The following is a 20,135-nucleotide window of genomic DNA, read 5'->3' as shown; positions in this document are numbered from 1 at the left end:
AATACATTTCAGGTTTCCATAGATATAATAAAAACAATTAATATTTTTCTGTAGCTTTAAGGGAAAAAAATGCCATAAAGGAAGATGAACCCTCTCAGGAAGTCAGTAAAATATAACTTTCTGGTCAATGAATTTCATCAGAAGGCTCTTATCGTTCAAAGTATTGCAATTAAATATGAAATCTGTGATAACAAAAATATATTTTATTGGAGGAAGTTACACACCTTTTTTAAGCATTCTTGAGAAATCTGCTGATTGTTTATCATACAAAACTTTTTTATGGTATAAAATATGCGTCCACTAACAATGCGAGCAGAAACAGTTGGATTGAAGGCGATTTATCAACAGACTGGTCAAGAGGGTTTTGCAAATAAATACTTGCTGTCAGATATGTCATGATACAAATGACCAAACGTTCCTCGCTGCATTCTGCAGTAGTTGAATATGGACCAGGTTTTCGGAAGTCCCTGCAGGTGTGTCTCTGCTCCTTTGTGCAGCATATATGTTATCAATATCTGAAAACTCTATCTGTCTCACACTTCCATCGGCTCCGACGTCTTGATGAACACAAGCTGCAGACATAAGATGAGTCAGTGTTTGTGTTCAAAAACACATAATGATGCACCTGCAGAGCGAGTCTGTGATCGTGTGCAGGCAAACTATGTGCATCGCCTGGGGTGTTTTCTCACAGCTGTATTGTGTAGTTGGCAGGGAACAGCCCACTTTTCCCCCGCAGCCTCCCTTTCCACCACGACGCGTCGGAGCGATCCATCACCTCGATGATGTCGCCGGCGTTGAAACCAAGTTCGTCGTCCTCTTCGGCAGTGAAGGCGTACAGCGCCTTCACCTGCATCGTGGACGCCCTCTGCGGGACAGAGGAAGGAAAATGATTATTAACTCACAAACCGATCAATAAGTACAAATTTGTCACCGTTAAAGATGAGTTTTTTAAACAGCCTTGTTAAAGTGTTAATGATGATAAAAAAAAACACATTTCAGTATATGGAAATGTGTGCACTTAAATTACAAATAATTCAACTTTGTGTTCCTTATTTATCCACTCTCTAAACATAGTCCATTCAGCAGCAGAAATAAAATGTTTACAGCCTGTTAAAAAAAAAGAAGAAAAAAAACGGATTTGTTCTCTACACCTATACACCTAATTGTAGCAGCTGTGTAAATAGCACTGCACACACACTCACACACACACAGGGTCCTAACAACACAAGTGTGGAGGAGAGGAGAAAGGACGGCAAGCTGACCTGAGGGAGAGGCATGGTTTCAGATGTGCGACGGGGCGGATAGGCAGCTGTGATGGGGCTGCTTCTTCCTGTGTGACCGATGGTGTGTGCACGCTCCTCTAGACCAGCTCTCTTAGCCTGAAAAAGATGCAAAAACACTTTGAGTTTCTGCTTTGGCTGACTGTAAACTAAAACATACAAATATTATATGGACCAGAATGATGCACTGTCACACTAGGCAGCGCTGATCAAGAATAAATCAAGATTATATTACTGAATTGCATATTTCTCACCTCAAATGTTTTCAGAAACATATTTCAGTGTACTGTTAAATTGTAAAAAAAATGAGAAGGTCTGAGGCCCGGCTGCTATGTTGGATGCAGTTTAACAGAGTACTGAGCACCACCCACTGGATCAACATTTTCATTTTACATCTAAACAGTAAACTAAAAAATGCTTCTGAAAACATTTAAGGTGAGAAATAGGCAATGCAGTAACAGAATGTTGATATCAGTACAGTCTAGTTTGACAGCAGTTCATAGAGTAACTGACAAGACCGACCACTGTGTGAGAGACAGTTTACAACAAATATGATAATTTTCACAAATATTACCAAAAATGGCTTTAAATCCAAGTGGACATTTGTCCCAAATTTGAAGAAATTTCCTCGGAGCGCTCTTGAGATATCACGTTCACGAGAGTGGGATGGACGGATGGATAACATGAAAACATAGTGCCGATAGCCATGGCTGTCAGTCTAAACCACTGACATAGTCAGCTAAAATGAACAGATAAATAGTTACCAAGCTAAAATAAGAAGATAAATGGTTGAAATGTTCCAACTTCTGTCACTCCAGGTGGTATCATCAATGCAAACTGAAAACTACTGTGACAATATCTGCTTGTATAAAATTGAGTGTCAAAGTGGAGCAGATGTCAGATAAAGTCTGAGAAGTGGTTGGTAAAAAATGTACCAGCTGGTTGTTGGGCTGGTCTGAAGCTCTCCGCGGGGAAGCAACGGCAGCTGTAGCTGTGCTGCGCTGTTCAGGCAAACTTCCTCTCTTCACCTAAAGGACGAAAACATAACAGCACGCTGTGACATCAGGAACTACAGCAGCCACTTACATTTTTATATTCATAAATCAAATGTTTTTCATCTGTCGAGTGAACTACAGAGGAAGTTATATAAAATATATTCAAAACATTCACATAAACATGTAGGCAATAATTTCTTATCTAACTTCCCATATGACAGTAAACAATGTATTTACCAACATACAAGTGTTTCGTAACTTCCTATACTGAAACTGATAAAACTGAAAATTTGACATGAGTACAAATTAATGATGCAAAAAATCAAGATAGCCAATATTTTAAATGTTTAGAGCTAAAGTGAGAAGTTAATATATTATTAATACATTGAGAAACAATTAACCAATGACAACAATTATTTAGGCTTTTCACAAAAAAACATTTTATCATAGTAACATTTCCTGGTTACAGCTTATTCTAAATCTCTGAAGGGAATAACTTTGGTTATTATAGTATTTTAAACATGTAAGAAAACTAGAAATTAGTCAGAATAACTGAAAAATAAGAAAATAACTATTTTTATTATTAATGAACAAATCAAGCAAAGTGAAGCTATATTACACAGGACAGACTCCTCAGCTCACTTTGACTCTCATTAAGACATTAAGTCTTCTGTCCTTTCTTTGGTTTCATTTCCTTTTCTGGCACTTCTCATTCACGTGATTATTCGAGGACAAGCACTCCGTCACTCTGCCTCTGATTTTTATTTTTCATACAAATGTAACAAACGAATTGCTCAAATTCAGATAATGTCTTTAAAAAAAATTGCATTTAGAGGCGATGATCGAACAACACATTCGACTCCCAAGAGAGAGGTTTTACTTTAAATGAACTGTCATTTTTAGTTTGAGCCAAGAAAAGTTTATTTTGCTCATTTCAATAAAAAAAGAATACTTCCATTAAATTAACCGACTACTTTTAGTTAGATTTAATTTGATTTGATTTTGTTTTGTTATGAAACGACATACAAGTGAAAAACTCAAGTCTAATAATACAAAAAAACTCAACCTAAGACAGCACAAGGCATAGGCGGGCAAAACTTGATATTAAACTATAAATAGCATATAACCAAATAAGTTGTTTTGCATTAAACTGACTCACGATAAAAAACACTTCAAGTTATTTCCATATTGGCTGTTAATCACAATAACAATCTGCTGCTCCTTTGCTTTATAACACATCAGAAAAATAATCTGTGACACATGTTGGACCATCAATTCATTATTTTTATGAAGAGTGTCAAAAAGTCAGTTTACAGCTCCTTAATTGTGCATATTTTCTGGTTTTCTTTGTCTTCTATGATAATAAACTGTTGGTTAAACACAACAAGACATTCAAAGAAGTAATTTTGAATGCTGTGAAATTGCACTTTGGGGTTTTTGCCATTTTTTAATGACATATTACCAACCAAATAATTGATTGATTAAGCGACAGAGTACCTGGCAGATTAGTTAATTATGGCCTTCAATGCATCTTTTCGATTCATGTTGTCTGTAAGCAGATTTGTTTATACTTGCAGACTGTAGTAGTACAAATCCATTTTCATTATTCTGAACTGCATGTTTGACAAGAAACCCACATAAGTAGGTCACCGTGGTGTGGCCTCTTTAAGACATTAGGAAGTCTAGGTTAAGCAGGTTTACTGATTTATTTAAGGGCAAATCAAAACTGAGCGCCTGTGCTAAACAGAGAGGTCGCTTACCGACTGGACCCCGGACGGGCTCTTATTGTCTGCGCTGCCGTCGTTGAGGTAGATCTCCCTGGTTTTAGAGATGGAGGTGGACTTATAGAAGTCCACCAGCTTGTTTAGAGAGGTGAACTTCTCAGACCACAGGAAGTACTGGCCTTTCTGGTCTCTCATCACTTTGAAGTGCTGAACGTCGCTCTCATGTCTGAGGGAAGACAAAGCGTGTGGTTGATTTTTTAAAATGTTTTTTTTTACAGGCTTAATAAGTGACTGAAAACCTGACTCCACCATTCCAGAGGCTCAGCTGTTTGCTCGGCTGGATTGTCCTCTGCTGGTTGATGTACAAAACTACAACATCAAATTTAAAGTTAAAGAAAAGAGTCTCATCCTGGTGACCAGAACCACAACCTAAGCACAAATGATACAACAACTAAGAGTAGAAAATAGGACTAAAGAAAGCTGTGTGCGATGTAAATGTTTTCTCTGGTTGTCTGAATAACTGCAGACACTCTGACATAAACTAACTGAGCTCTGGCCTGTTAACTGGAACACCGCTCCTGCAGCTGTGTCCTGGTTGTAAATATGTGAAGTCTTTGCAGAGTTTGCAGCACATTAGAGGAGCTCAGAGGGTGACACAATGAGTCAGAGTTTACATCTTTTAAACACACTGGCGGGTGCAGAGGGGGAACATTGGTTTAATGTTTCTGACGGTTAAATTGGGTTCAATCAAGTGATCTTCAACCCATTCTTGTCACACTTTAATGTGTTAAAAACCACCAAATAAACAACTAGATTAGTAATAATGCTCTGAATTGGATATAATGTGAACATGTGGGTTTGTTGTCAAACTGTAGCGGTAAATGCCAGGAAACAACCTGAAATCAGTTCTGTCAACTTGACTGCAAACCCAGCTCGACATCCTGAGAATGGTACGATGCAATGTTTCAGTAATGTTTTCAGCATCAAGTTTCCTTTAAGTTCCCAGAATGTTCCTCTCTGAATCTTGCTTTGAGATATACTTCCTTTGTTGTTTTTAACACTCAACTGTCATAATAAAAAGAGAAAGACAGTCCACATTAGAATGAGTATGGTTTTGACTCCTCGGCTGCTCTATATCTTTACACCAGGATGTTTTCCGTGTGCTTTTCAGACAGTTTTTTTTTTTTTTTTTTAACAATTGTGTCCTGTCCCACCAAACTCCAGCTTCCGCCTCCACGCCAACTAACCACCTCCATCTGAACCACCATGCCCTGCCAAGCCCATCCAGTCATCTGCCGGCGTTTCTCAGCCCCGGCCAGTCCCAACTCCTCTTCTCCCTGTCAGACCTGCCTGCCCCTGCCATCTCTGGCTTCCCACATTCCCCCAGCTATCTTGCCAAATAAACCCGCCATCATCATTCACCCATCTGTGTTCAAGTCTGCTTTTGGGTCCTAAAGAACACTAAGCCCAATCACGAATAACCTCCAGACTTTTACCCAGGAGCCTGCTGTTCACGATTTAAAGCGGTACCTGGGGGCGTGAGTGATATAGCAATTCTCAACTGGGAAAGAGGCAGAAAAGAGATGTGGGAGGGAAAAAAAAACTTAAACATAAGCCCAAATCACCAAGAAGTTGATTTGCATAGGATTAATATTATCACACAGCCTTATTTGTTTGGAGAAATATTGTAAGTAATTTGCGGTGGAATTTTTATTTGACAAATTCTGAGCATGGCACAGGGGATTAAGATCACAGATGACATATGTAATGATATACCCTGGTGATACTGATACCATGCAAATAGGGTTTAACATGAACTAATTAATCTTGCTGATCGATAAGTCAGAAAAGCGTCTCGTCACAGAATTTGGGTGCAGTGAATTTGTAGTAAAAACCAACACTTCTGAGTTTTAGTTCAAGCTTCTGAGACTTCTGAGACACATTTCATCACTCACTTGACAGAGATGGAGAAGTCTCCCGGGGAGCTCTGACATCCTCTGATCACAAAGTCTCCCACATCTTTGTACCTGAGGACTTCCTCTGCAGCGCTGCGACTGGCATTCTCCTGAAACCACCTACAGATGCATACACACACACACACACACACACACACACACACACACACACACAGCAGATATAATGCTTATCTGATGTAAACCACATGCGGACACATCTACAGCCAATGTTGAATAACATGCTTTAATTTCTCCTTAAAAAGTATAGCATTTTTTTTCTACAAGCCCCAAAGGGACAAACCTATAGGTTTATCACTTTTTGGCTTTTGTTATATAAAATAAATTTTATTATTATTATTATTTCATTTTATTTTATTTTACATTCAATTATTATTATTATTGTTATTAGTATTGCTATTTTTTTTAATACATATTTTTATTCTATAGAATAAATATCTTTTTTATACAGTCCTGTTTGTGGTCTCCTCTGAAAGGAAACATTTTTAAGTTTATTATTTAAAATATTAGTCTATACATATACATTTCCTATTTTATTGAGTTATGTCAGCAGTCCTGTTGCAGAATTAGCATCTGTTGTTGCTGTGATCTTAATGTGGTTTACACATTTAATTTCTAACAATGTAAACTGGACGCTACTCCAAATAAGGTAACAGACTTCCTTCCAGTTTCACTGCTTGTTAAAGGGTTTAAACATCTCTTACCTCGGAGTCTGCATCTCGATGTAGTTTTGTGGTACGAATCCTTCCTGTCCGTTCATCTCTGCTTTATACCACTCATCCTGTGGGCTTAAAATCTGATCAGAAAAAGCAAAGAAAAGGCACGTCATACAATGATGATAAAACTTTATGAAGCCATGTCTAGAGAAAACTCATCATCCACTGACCTTCAGTATATCGCCCTTCCTGAAGCTGAGCTCGTCGTCTGCTGTTGCAGTGAAATCATACTTTCCCCTGGCTTCCATCAGGTCCGGCTGAAGCGTCCAGAAGGTTTAGCAAACAAACAAAAGGGACGAAGAGAGAGTCCACGACAAGTGTTTCTATGCAGGAGGGAAGAATTTTAAAATGTCAGTTCTCCTCTAAAATCTGCAGAGTTTCAAGAAAAATGGTTTTTACTCTAAACATGGTGCTTCAAAGTGCATGTTAAATAAAAAATCTGATCTGTGAGAGCAGAGACATTTTTCTCTCTCCGAGGTGTCGACATGCTGATTAGATAGTGATACTTAACAGCTGTGGTTTCAAGAAAGTCACAAGATTTTTTTCAGGAAGTCACAAGATGAGTTGAAAACTGTTCAAAGTGAATATATTTTATTATATGAGGATTAGGATTATATTTCTAGCCTTTTGATAAATGCATTTGACTCTCATTATACAAAGTTAAAGTGCTTATGCAAGGATGATTTAGAGTTGATTTTAAACATTTATAAGAGTCTAAACTTGTGAGACTTCTGTTTGGTTTTTAGGGATATGGTTGAGCGGAACAGCATGTTAACTGATTATAAACATTAAACACGAACACAGGCAGTGTCTTTTCAGTGTTATTTCACTCAACCATTGATTAGTTCAGTTCCTGGAAACGACACACAAATGTGGCGCAGCTATCAGATTGCGAGCTCTCGGCATGAATGAGGACAAAATGACATAAAGAGTAAAGGAACTGGAAAAACTTATTTCTAATCTATTTTTAAATTAGGAAGAGTCACAGAAGCCACTTCTTCATTTGCTAACTGTTTACCTTCAGATACACAAACAGGACGTGAGCACACATCAACACATCATGAGTGAAATGTGATTCTTTGATTAAAAGAGTTTAACTTGTTAAACATGGGTCAGAAGTGGGATTTGAATCCCATGACAGCAGCAAGTGTATCTTGGGTGTCACTTTTTGGTTATTTTCCCATAGATGTGACTAAAATCTTCACTCTGTTTGTGGTTGTAGAGTGAAGGATGTGGTGAGATATCATGAAGTTAACTGAATGTACTTTCGCCTCACACATGCAGCTGTAGGGTGCTTTGCAACTTACAACTTTATTCTTGAACTCAGGTACACTAGGAGTAGATATACTGCGATAAAATACCCACAGTATGCTCTTTACACATGGGGCAAACAAACATCCCTTAAGATGCTATATACAAGATTTAGAGTCTGGGCCGGGATTGTCTGCACACGGCTCTCACCTGACGTCACAGGCAAACATGGAGGAGACTGAGCTGAATCACTGCTAACAGTGCTAACAACGGTAACAGTGCTGACAAAGTGACCGTCCTGCAATAGGCTGGTACCTGCAGGTGACCAGTGAGTGACCAGCAAAAAAGCTGATCTCAGAGAAGAAAAAGAGAAAAAAAAAACAGACAAAATATCATCCACAGATTAGCTTTTTTCCCTCTCTTTTCTTTTCTCTTGCTTTTTATTCTTTCTTTTTTCTTTCTTTAATGTGTTTATTTTGTCTCTTATACTTGTGTATTAAATTATGTATTATTATTCTAATTATTATTCATTTATTTTTTATTATACATATATTTTTAATTATTATTAATTTTTTCCTCGCTTGCGCCTTGGGGTGAGGGAAGTTGTGGAGGGTGGGCTTAGATGGGTCTGGGAAAGTGGGCATAATTATGTGATGAACTGTCATCTGTCTATTTCTGTTAAATCAAATAAAAGACACAAAAAAAGGTGATCCATGGTTGGTATTTATCTGATTTTTTTCCAGGTTAAGTCCCAGGTGTTGGATGATAAATAAATTATGATAAAATGTGTGAAAAAAAGTCATGTAAAATGTAATGTCTTTCACATATTTAGTCCTCTGACTGCTGACTTTTTGTGTTGGTTCTGTCTTCTGTGGCAGCTGAAATACAAGAGCCACTTTCATTAGGTGTGCTACTAACCGGCATTTTAGCTGTGAAGATTCGGTTGTATGCCTCGGCGTGCGAGTCACATTGCACTTACAGTTAACATCCATGTCTGTGAAAACATGCAAGCTTCACACACAAGAATAAGACAGACTAGGTCACAGTGAACTTTGACCTATGACCACCAAAATCTAATCAGCTCTTTGTTGAGTCCAAGTGGATGTTTGTGCCAAATGATGTTCCCACAAGGTGTTTTTGAGATATCACATTCACAAGAATGGGATGGACAGATGAACAGACGGATCGAAGGGCGACCCAAAACATAATGCCATAATGCGATAGCTATTGCCGGGCATAAATATTCAATTAAACTGTATTTCCTAAATTACTGTAATTTTGAAATATATTATCTTAGTTTGACATGCATGAAATGGCCCAAAATATTCAATTTGAACATGCTGCCAAACCAAATGATTTAGAACAGTGCGTGGTTAATATAGGATTTGCAGTCAGCGTTTAGGATCGGGTTGCTGAACTAATTAGTCGTATTTTGAGATCTGCTTGTTTTACTACTTTTATTTGTTGTATTCTCATTGACCATTTGTGTTCTCATCTTTTGTTCTGTCTTTTTGTTTGACTTCTCTAGACCTTTCTCTGTTTAGTGATGTTTATTTTATTACTCCCTGTGTCCCTGCCTTTGCTCTGTGTGTCAAAGCACTTTGCAAACATTTGTTTTTAAAAATGCTATATAAATATAGTTATTAATGTTATTATCATTATTATCTATATGTGCAGGTGGTGGGTGGTTTTGCATATCATGGTTCAAGTTAAGTATCAGGTCTTGATATTCAGGCCCCTGCAGGACTCCATGGCTACCACGACAACAAAAAAAGAAGCTCAACTTACAACACACACACAGGGAGCGTGACTTCTGAGTATGGAGTTTTTTTTACCTTCCCATTATCACGACACACAATTCACCTTTATCTTAATATGCAAGGGTTTTAGGTGTTCGTATAATTTAAGAAATTAATGCACTTCCCTCCACACTTTTATAACTCACTCCTGTCTCAGCTGTTGACTATGTGTTTAAATGCAGAAACACATAAAGGGGAAATTAAGTACAATTTTAGTACACTCAGTGGTTCCTGCATGACTGCGGGGCCTTTTTTTTTCAGTCTTATCTCATCTTTAATAACTAACTTAGCCTCTCTGGCTTCAGTCAACATTTTATGATTGCAGTTACATTCAGCTCCCACATGATAACAGCAACAAGAGAACTCTTATAGTCGTTGCAAAGCTGGAACGAACGGGACGCCATTATGGATTCACTGACATAAGCCAAACTGTTTTAACATGAGTCTGTCACATTTATGCTTTTTCAAACAAAAACAACTTTCCTTCATGTGATAACATTCCAAGAAGCATGGTGATGGATGTTCAAAACATTAGCAGGTTTGTTTCTATTGCAGCCACTGAACAGTCATTATTTTCAATCAAAGGCGATGTAGACGTGTTATGCAAGCGATTATGGAAAGGCAAGCCCCTTATACATGGGAACAAATGAGGGATTTCTAGGAGATGATAGTCCACAATTTCACAGAGGAATTGTGGATCCAAAACATCCGGATGCTCCGCTGAACTATTGAAGAGTTAAGCGATGCAATAACACCTCTTGCAGCGCCTGCTTCATCATGTAACAGGCAGCCAGTTCCTACCGACAACCACATACCCATAGCATCTTGTGACCTTTAAAAGCCAAAAAAGTGTTTCCATCGCAGTTTTACAAAATATGTCTTTTCTGAATCACCTGAAATACCATCTCATGCGAACATAAAAACTTTTTTTGCGATAAATAGGAGTTTTTTTTCGAAGATGACGTTTCCATTAGGCATATTTTATATTCACAATTAATTGCAATTCGTCTATATAGTTATATATATTTAAATATGTATATATAGCATATTCGCTGACAGCATATATAGTCTATGAAACATATAAAGATGCAGAGGCCAAGATATATGAAACAAATTGAATATTAATAACCATTGAAGACTAAGAACAGCAGCAAACTTTCACAACTGAGCCAGAGATGATACTTTGGCATTTTCGTGTACAAATGTTGATTTAAACAATTAATTTCTGCCAAAAATGGTTCTTGGTGATCATTTGTTTTGCCTAGGGTTGCAACTAATGATGTTTTGTCAACAAATGCCAAATATGCTCTTTTCCAGTCCAAGTTGATGTCTTTAAAAGTCACATTTTGTCCTACCATGAAGATATTAAGTATATAAACTATTATGGACGACAAATAAAACCACCAAATATTCAAAGCTAAAACCAGTAAAGCTTTGGCATTTTGGCATCAGAATAACAATTTATACATGCTGATTTTGAACAGTTGCAGACTGATGTGATGATAAAGTTGTTTTGGTGACAATCTGAGGTGATTTTGAACGAGTTTGTGTGAACATGCAGCATTTTTTTCACTGATAACAAATGTGCAATTAATAGTTTCAGTTATAAGAAGTGTTGCATTTTGCATTTTTAAGTTTCACTATCTGAACTACAGGGGTACTCCTTTCTCATTTGGCACCTGTATCATGAGCTGCAAGCACAGTATGTGAGCAGACTGCACACACAAGAGTTATTCTGAATCAGAGAAGAAGAGAAGCTGCTGAAACGGTTTATATTCCTTTATCTGTAACAATCACACTGTTGTTTTCCAACTTCAAAAACATGTTACTTTTTACCAGCAGTGGGGGGAGTATTCAGATTATTTACTTTAAAGAAAGTAACAGTGCTAATATAAAATTATTTTCATTACAAAACTGAAGTCCAGTCTTAAAAAATGAGAATCATGAGCATTGTAGGAATTATGCATTTGAAACGGCAAAATTAAAAGTACACGGCATTCAGCATACTATGTACATCAAAATGTACATACTGTATTATTTGATTGCTGACATGTTAATATGTCAGCAGTACTTTAGTATATAATGGTAGGTCAAGGTGGAGCAATTTGTTGTTACTTATAATATTAGTATTAGTGCAACATATTACCTAAGAGTCTTTCTGAGACACAACTATACACTTCTTTTTGCTGGGCTGAAACTAGATGTTATTTTCATTATTGATGAATCTACTAATCAGTTTTTCCAATATTTGATTAATAGACTAGTTAGGGCAGGGCAATATATCATTATTATGTCAATGTTGTGAAATGAGAGTAGATATTTTCTTAGATTTTGGATATTCTAATATCATAAGTTACATTACAGTAAAATGATGTAATTCCCTGAACTTACCAGACTGTTCTCTATTAACTGCCTTCAACAGTATAGTAATTATATTCACATCACTGATGGCCGTTTATCAAAAATCTCATGGTGTAAATATTTTGTGAAAGTAATAACAGTCAATCCAACAGTATTGTCACAATATTAACCTATTTTGTAAAATAAATAAATAAATAAATCTTTTTGATTTTCTCAATATCACCCAGCCTTACATCTAGACTATGAAATGTAAATATAAAACACATTTAAAAAAGATGAAGTAGAGAAAAAATACTCAACAATTCCTCAGGGCAAAGGTGATGTTTTCATAGCACTTGTTTTATCTAACTTAAACTTATGTTTTGAATTCCAAAACATAAGTTTATGTTTAATCCTAAACATAATCACTACACATTGATAAATGACAAAGAAAAGCAAATTCACACATCTGAGAAGCCGACAAACTATTATTTCTGTTATTTCTCTATCAATCAACTCATTGGCTTTATTCTATTTTTTGTAAGTTCAATATATATATATATACTTCACAGGCATTTTTTTTTTTTTTTTTTTACTATTTTCAGACGTTATGAGTATTGAGAAAATATTTGGCGGATAAGCGCTAATGAGAATAATACTTAGTTTCAGCAGAAAGTTTTCTCCCACCACAGACTGCAGAAGGGTGTGGACTGTGTTTGCAGCGGAGGATGTCTTAAGTTGAGATGAGAACATGCTGGTTATCTCTCATCAGAGAGCAAACAGGGCATTGAGCTCTAACCTCGATGTCTGACATCTTTGTCAACAGGCACGCAGCGATCTCCACTGGTTTACACAAAAACTATACATATTTTCCTAACTAATGAGACGATGAATGATTAGCTATTACCTCCATTGAGCCTCTCACTCACACAAAACATTGCTTTTAAAACCACTTCCCCAAAGCCAGGGGAGTAAAATCATGCAACTGGGGAAAAACAAGCCATATCACACAGTAGGATCCTATGAATGAACACATGGATAACAAAGAAATGTGATCAGAAATGAAGTTTATAGAGTGTGTTCTACAACTGAGTGCAGCCAACTGTTGGTGTCCATATATTAGGCAATAAAAAAAACCCAAATTATTATGATTAATGCTGGTTGTTATATATATGCAGCTAAGATTTCCTCATAAGAGTTACATTTAATTAAACAAGGATATGGGCTGGTGTGTGGAAATTACAGTAAAGATTTTGTTTCATTTTAACTTGAATGGACGATGGAGAAGTGAGAAAGAGAGAGAAAGAGAAAGAGGAAGAGAACTGAACTCTCACAAAAATCATTATTTTTACAAGGAAGTATGGTGTTTGATTTTTTTTTTTAATTATTATTATATATATAGCCATTATAAAGTTTTAATCAAGATTGTTCTTCTTACCTTTCCTCCGCAGTGGAGTTGAACGTGTGGAGAATTTATTCTAAGGCTGGCTTCTTCTCTCTCCGCAGAGTGAACACAGCAGCATAATTGTAGGCTCAACTAAATGTTTACATAAACAAATAAAAGTCCCGGTTTAGGTGTGAGGCGTTCTCTTCCGCTGATGATTAGATGAAGTCCAGTTAAGATGATTTCTGAGCTCCGTGTATCTCCGCTCTGTGCGGTTGTCCTCCGCTCTGATGCTGCTGCGTGACGAGAGCCGCCTCTGTTCACCGGCTACTGGGTCTGTCAGTCCAATGTCACTTCCGTCCTCATTTTCAAAATAAAACTCCACTTTTTTCTTTTTGTGTGTGTGTAGGCTTTAGGGGCACACTTGGTTTTTAATGTTTTCACGTTTTTATAATGCTAGTAGCTGAAAATATGAATGGGATATAAGAATTGTGTTTTCATTACCTTTGAAGAAGCAGATATTTTCAACAATATCCTCCCCCTATAGATTTACAGTAATAGCCTTCATAGATCAGATGGTGCCATTTATTCCAACAGAGTTGCTCACCTGGCCATGGATGTATTAAGTAAGTCAGGATACAGCCATGGAGGCAGGGCCCCGTTCATTCCTATGACAGCTGCTCGTTGGTGCATGAGGCAAAAAAAAGCTCTTATGCTGGGTAAGATCCAGCCTATGAGGCTTGTACACTCGAGACTTATGGCGGCTGTAAACTTCAGCCAGCTGAGCCACTAACTTCTAGTTTAGAGCTTTGCTTCTTGCGGCTGTTATAGACCTTCAATTGTGAGGACACAGATGTCTCTTTCCCAGTGTAAGTCAATAGGAAAAAGTCTTTCAGAGCCTATGGGCATCACATGACCAACCCGGGTGGTGTAATTTCACTTTTGGCCAATATGTAAAATTTGCATCAGAGCCTGGTGCACTTCCTTAGGGCTTGCAGTCGGCACATAAGCCAAAAAAAGTATGCAGCCCATTGAATTTGTGCAGGAGTGTTTCCTCTGCTGGCACCGCTCACAAGTTCCCACTGTGCTCATTGTCCTTACAATGTGATGACATCACAGGATTTTAAATCACTTTTCTTTGCTGCAGGAAAGTTTTACAAACATACCACCTTGGATAATAAAAAATCCTAATAGAAAGATTCAAAATTGACCTTGTTCGCAGTTTGAGGTGTCCTGTCAACAGTTTTACAGACGACTTTCACTATAGCAACTGAGGGGAAAATGCTTTTTGGACAGCAAGAGACTTTTACACAAAGTCCACCATGCTGTAACAAACCAAACACTGGCTCTACAGCACCATTCGTGTCTTTTGCATCAGCTTCTCCTACATGTTTGTCACACAAGAGAAGTTTCAGTTCTGTTACGTCAACATCAGATGCCACCTAATTCAATGCCCTGGACCTTTAAATGAGGGCAGAAAAGTTGTGGCCTAAGCTAATGAAACAAAAAAATAAGCTATGTAATTATTATGGTGGAAGAACCAAATCAGGCAAAAATTATAACTGCAAGCAGAGTGGGTTTTTTTATATGTATTAAAAATGTCTGGAAGTGGTCTTTATGATTGAGAAAATCTTTCTGTTTCAACTGTCTTGACTGTCTCTTTGATTCTACATGTAGGCCTATTGCATTTTAATAAAGTCATGTACCCTTTTGCAATGTATCATTCACCTTTTCAAACAGTAAATAAAACATTTGTTTGCTGGATACAGAAACGCATTACTCAAATCCTGCAAAAACAGATTTTCTCATTAACCTCTCATGATATCTCGGCTTGCAGATAGTTCTTAGCTTGCTATCAGTCTCTTAGGTTTCTGCTGCCAACTACTCCATACAGTGATGGTGACTGTAATTTTGTTTGTGTTGCTCAAAACATTTAATTTAAACACACAGTGAAATGTCCCACAAAGCAGTTTGGGCATTGCTATTGGCCTATAACTTTCTGGTTGACACCTGATCTGTTTCCTTTTTATTTTGCAGAAAATCTACACCGTTTCCTGTCTGTCTCTTGACAATTAACTTGATGCAGCTTCCCCTTTTGTATTTCACCACATAACCTTCCTCATCTGTGAACGCCTTATTAGTGAAGAGTCATAAATAGTGGTTGCTCAGCAGTTCTGCAACTGTGGTTTAGTTGCACGTGAGCACACACACACACACAACACACACACACACACACACACACACACACACACAAAAAAACAAACCTTAACCTGAGCTATTTAACACTAATAAGATACACACAAATATATTAAGTAGTACATATATAAAATATGATAATGATTAAAGTTGTTTTTAATGCTCTTAGTAATGATTTATTCTTTTGTCTTGTCCAGTCATCTTGTGCAAGTTTTGATTAGGCCTAAAATATTTTTCTGCTTAAATCCAGAGACACTTGACTATTGTTCCACATAAATACAGTTAATTTTATGAATAAATCTTTAAAGTTAGCAGTTTTAGAACCATGTGCTTCTCTCCCCTCAGTGTTTGAAAAAACAGAAGCAACAGTAAAGCTAATGAATAAGGTAAACTCAAATGAAACTTTATGTTTCTCTAACATGCTTCAGTCTATTATTTCATTTCTACTGTGACTGTTCAGCTATATTCTGTGAACTTGATATTTCTCTTTTTAAATTGCCTGTGTTCTTTTTTTTCATAATAGGCACTAATGTTAAAAACAAAGGCACTGACATGAAAGTCACGTCTTTTGATTTTGATTTAAAAGAGCTTTACTGCAAAATATTCTCTCTTGTAGCATCAAAATCAACTTCTCTCTATTCAGTAAAGCATGACACTCACTCGGAGAGATAATAAATCCATCTAATTCTCAAAAAACAACAAACAGAGCTCTGCTTTGATTATTTATCAAAAAAAAGAGCTTTATTAAGTCTGTGGAGAGAACTCAAATGTCTCTGTGTCTCAGCCATCTTTGCTGAATGTAAAGGATGTTGCTGCATTATTTAGTAAAGATACCAGCAAGGCCAGAGAAGGAGCTGCACACCTGTATGTAGAAAAACATGAAATCCATATCTGCTCTATTTCTTGTAAAAAAAAAAAAAAAAAAAAATATATATATATATATATATATATATATATATATATATATATATATAATATGTTTAATGACAATCAAGTATTAATCTCTATAGTCTGCACTGTTTTATCATGCTTTCAGTTTTCAAATGGACAGAAACCACAGGCTGCCAGGGCAGTTTGAGAAATTAAATTCCTCACAGAATCTCTGAGAAAATAGCTATAAAAGTTTATATGGTCTTAATAGCGCAAAACTTCATGGCCCTGCAAGACCTCATGTGTTAATTTACCAAAAAATGATGCAGGTGGGCAACTGTCCCGAGCTTTGACCTTCAGGGGCCCCTGAGGTGCCAGGTTCACTGTGTGGCATATTTTTTTATGGTAATAGCAAATGCATTAGTTTATATGCACCACAAATGTAAAACATAAATTAAAGTGACAAGGATGTTACAATTAAGTTTTGAATTTTTACCTGTCACATATCTGTGCAATGTATATTTATGTGTGTCGTCAGCCCCACTGCCATGTGGCACATTTAGTTAGCGAAGTACAATTTGTTCAATTCTTGAGCAAGTCCCATTTATAGAAAACCTTTTCATAAATGCTGCAAAGAAAGAGTCTTCTGTGTAAAGAAATGTCTACATCATGATTATATATTAATGTCTTGCAGATATCATATGATTGATATTGTTTTTATGTCTTTCACACAGTCAAACTGCAGCAGTGTTATCATAATACACAGCAGTGTTGACATTTTGCCACCAATGAGCATTATCTTGAGGGAGTGCTCTTAGGTGACATAAGTCTGAATAACCTGAGTGCTTGATTGCTTTAAAGGTAATTTAGTTGCAATTAACATGGCTTCACTCAGCTGTAATCCACCTGCGTGAATGTGACATGTAATCAGTGAGCAAGAATTTGCTTGATAACAAAATGTATTTTGTTAATACTGTACACCAACACACTTGGATTATAAACTGTTGCGTAACTCTCATACCATGTTGTTTGGTTTGAGTGGGATCAAGTTAATTATTACATGTAGAAATTTTGGTTTTTATCTGTATGAATTTTAGAAGTTAATCATTTGATTTGAGTAATATGGTGTAGCATTACTGAATAATAGATATAAACTGTATTTAGGTATGTCCAATATGTTGTCCTATTGTTCTTTTCATCTCATTAACGCACCAAAATACCTGCTCTGATATATGCGGTGGATTTTTGTGCTGTCCTTCAGTTAAATAAGACACCATGCACCTCTGTCCTTTACTCATGTATGTTTTTCTTTATTTTTCTTCAATGAGTAAGATTTATTTATTTCTCAAAAAAGGGTGTAACATGAGAGAACATCCTCCATACAGTGCATGGGGAAAAAAACAGACATTCAGCACAGGAACAAAACTGACTGACTGACTGAATGGATGGATACTGAAGTGCAGCCAGCATGTTGCAGTCAGAGTCAGAAACAGGCCGTTTGCAGAAAAGATGCGTCTGACCTGAATCTACATCATCTCCAAACCGCTCGCTGTGCACAGCAGCTGCAGGCGGAGATCACACACATCCGCCTCTTAGCCTCTTACTCAATACCACAACAAAACTACACAGGCTCAGTGTGTGTGTGTGTGTGTGTGTGTGTGTGTGTGTGTGTGTGTGTAGGAGAGAAAGAGAGAGCATTGGTAAAGAGGTACTGCAGGTGTAAGTGGTGGCGTATCATATATATTCTGATATGTAAGAGTAAGTTGTGTAAGAAAATACTCAAACTTGGAGCATTTTGGTGGTCAAATGGTTACATTGAATGCCACATAACTGCAATGTCACCAATTTGATTCTAGTCAAGGACAGTTTTTTGCATGTCATACCGCCGTCTCTCTCACCATCTTGAAAAGGAAACACAAAAAGTGTTGGGTTATGTAGTTTGTCATAACCCCACTCCTAGGCTATGATATGGGAATGGACACAGTAGATGACGGTAAATTCAAGAAGCAGATTCAGAAGTTGTCTGCACGCGGCTCTCAACATGGCGGTGGCTAAGCTGGAGGCTAGCAGCTGACAGTGTTAACAGTGACAACAGTGCTTACAGAGCTTACGGTGTTAAACAAGGGCTGGATGGGGGACCATAGTGACAATGCTGTCCCTATATCAGCTGTAACTACCATTAAAGCAAAGTGCAGATTGTTAGCAATAAGCTAGTCTATGGGATACACACACTGGGTATCACATGCACTAACATGCACACGCAGCCAACACACAACACACACAGGGTCAGTGTTTTCTGCTCAGGCTTTCATTACTTCTTTATATCTTTACAAAGGAAATAATGGTTTACAGCTATATTTATCCTTTGAATGTTGTATAGAGCTCTATTAAATATATTTATTGTAAAAAAAAAAAAAAAAGTAAACTGTGTCAGTGAGTCAGTATAGCTAAATTAAAAAGTGCAACATAATTAAATGATCTGGAGCAAAAAATAAGTACCTTTTGCAATATTAGAATAAATGTATAAAGTGTTCCTTCTTCCTTGGGTATTTTGTTACTTACCACCTCTGACATATGCACAGTGTTGTATTTTAGGACATTATTTACACAATAGCTGTCAGTAAAACTGCCAGCAATTGACATAGCTGCACAGGAGTTAGTGTGCATCATACACTGCAGTAAAACAATGTTCCTGGTAAAATGTAATGAGATGAAGTGTTGCAGCTGTGTGAAAGTTCAGCTTTACTGCCACTAGATAGAGCTCTTGATGCACAAATTTGCCTCAGCTGGAGGACTGAAGCTTCAGGGTTTATTGCTTATTGCAGGATTGTTAACAACTTCATAAGGTTGTTTGTACATGAATACTATACAGTGTATTAACATCTAAACTAAATACCATTAAAAACATTTGTTACTGTATTTTCCCCATGATCTGTGTGATCCCAAGTGCCTGCAATACATTCCATTTTTGATAAAAATGTAAATTTAAAAAATCACTTCCCAGGAAAATAATCAGAGAAGTAAATAAATTAAGCTAGGAATCACTCATGCAACATGTTGTTATATTTCTGCCATTGTTTCATAACTTTCTAAATTATTATTTCATTGTAATCAAAGAAAATATTAAGGAATGTTTCATCTGAATGTTGAAAAAAACCCAGAGGAATTAATTTTTCTTTCAGTGGTGGTGGTCTATGGAATAGCAATGAGAATGTACCAAAATCTCTAAAGTTTAGGCATACATGGTCTTGTTGCTCTAACTACTGGATGTAAATAAGCAGCTGTTTGCTAACAACTTGCAAGTCAAAGTGAAATCCCAGAATAAAATCTGCATGAAAAATCTTATGTAATAGGAGACAGGGTCATATTCAGAGTAAAAGAATTGTTGCATCAAAATAAACTTAAAGTACTAAAAGTGAAATTACTCATTATACTGAATGAACAATGTCAGAATGATAGTACCACATTACTCTACTACTGAGGCATTCATGTGTTTATTGGTGTTGCTGCTTAGTAAAGTGAAGCTAAATTATATAAAGCTAGGTGGCATATTTTTTTTAATAATGCCTCACGATTTAATGGTTGATTTAAACTTTGTATTAAACAT

The 20,135-nt window shown here is 36.8% G+C and overlaps 1 protein-coding gene across 1 annotated transcript; it reads right to left on the bottom strand.

Annotated features, from left to right (window-relative positions):
• Positions 1-185: 185 nt before the first annotated feature.
• grap2a (GRB2 related adaptor protein 2a) lies at positions 186-13,771 on the bottom strand. Its single transcript, XM_042504856.1, has 8 exons — positions 13,517-13,771; positions 6,859-7,011; positions 6,677-6,768; positions 5,955-6,074; positions 4,036-4,225; positions 2,216-2,308; positions 1,263-1,379; positions 186-865 (listed from the first exon to the last, which is right to left on the bottom strand). The coding sequence occupies exons 2-8, from the start codon at positions 6,934-6,936 to the stop codon at positions 686-688; spliced, it is 870 nt and encodes a 289-aa protein (XP_042360790.1). The 5' UTR covers positions 6,937-7,011; positions 13,517-13,771; the 3' UTR covers positions 186-685.
• Positions 13,772-20,135: the final 6,364 nt, after the last annotated feature.

This window comes from Plectropomus leopardus, chromosome 17 (assembly GCF_008729295.1).
Source record: "Plectropomus leopardus isolate mb chromosome 17, YSFRI_Pleo_2.0, whole genome shotgun sequence".
In the NCBI taxonomy this organism is placed as follows: domain Eukaryota; kingdom Metazoa; phylum Chordata; class Actinopteri; order Perciformes; family Serranidae; genus Plectropomus; species Plectropomus leopardus.
This window is presented reverse-complemented; position numbering and strand designations above follow the sequence as displayed.

What these genes read in the sequence shown, in the direction of transcription:
- grap2a (XM_042504856.1), bottom strand. Translation starts at nt 6,936, where the DNA reads ATGGAAGCCAGGGGAAAGTATGATTTCACTGCAACAGCAGACGACGAG. An exon ending in ATCGAGATGCAGACTCCGAG is followed by an intron (nt 6,075 to 6,676) that starts GTAAGAGATGTT and finishes ATGCATCTGTAG; the next exon opens with GTGGTTTCAGGAGAATGCCA. An exon ending in ACCAGCCCAACAACCAGCTG is followed by an intron (nt 1,380 to 2,215) that starts GTACATTTTTTA and finishes CATCTTTTTCAG; the next exon opens with GCTAAGAGAGCTGGTCTAGA.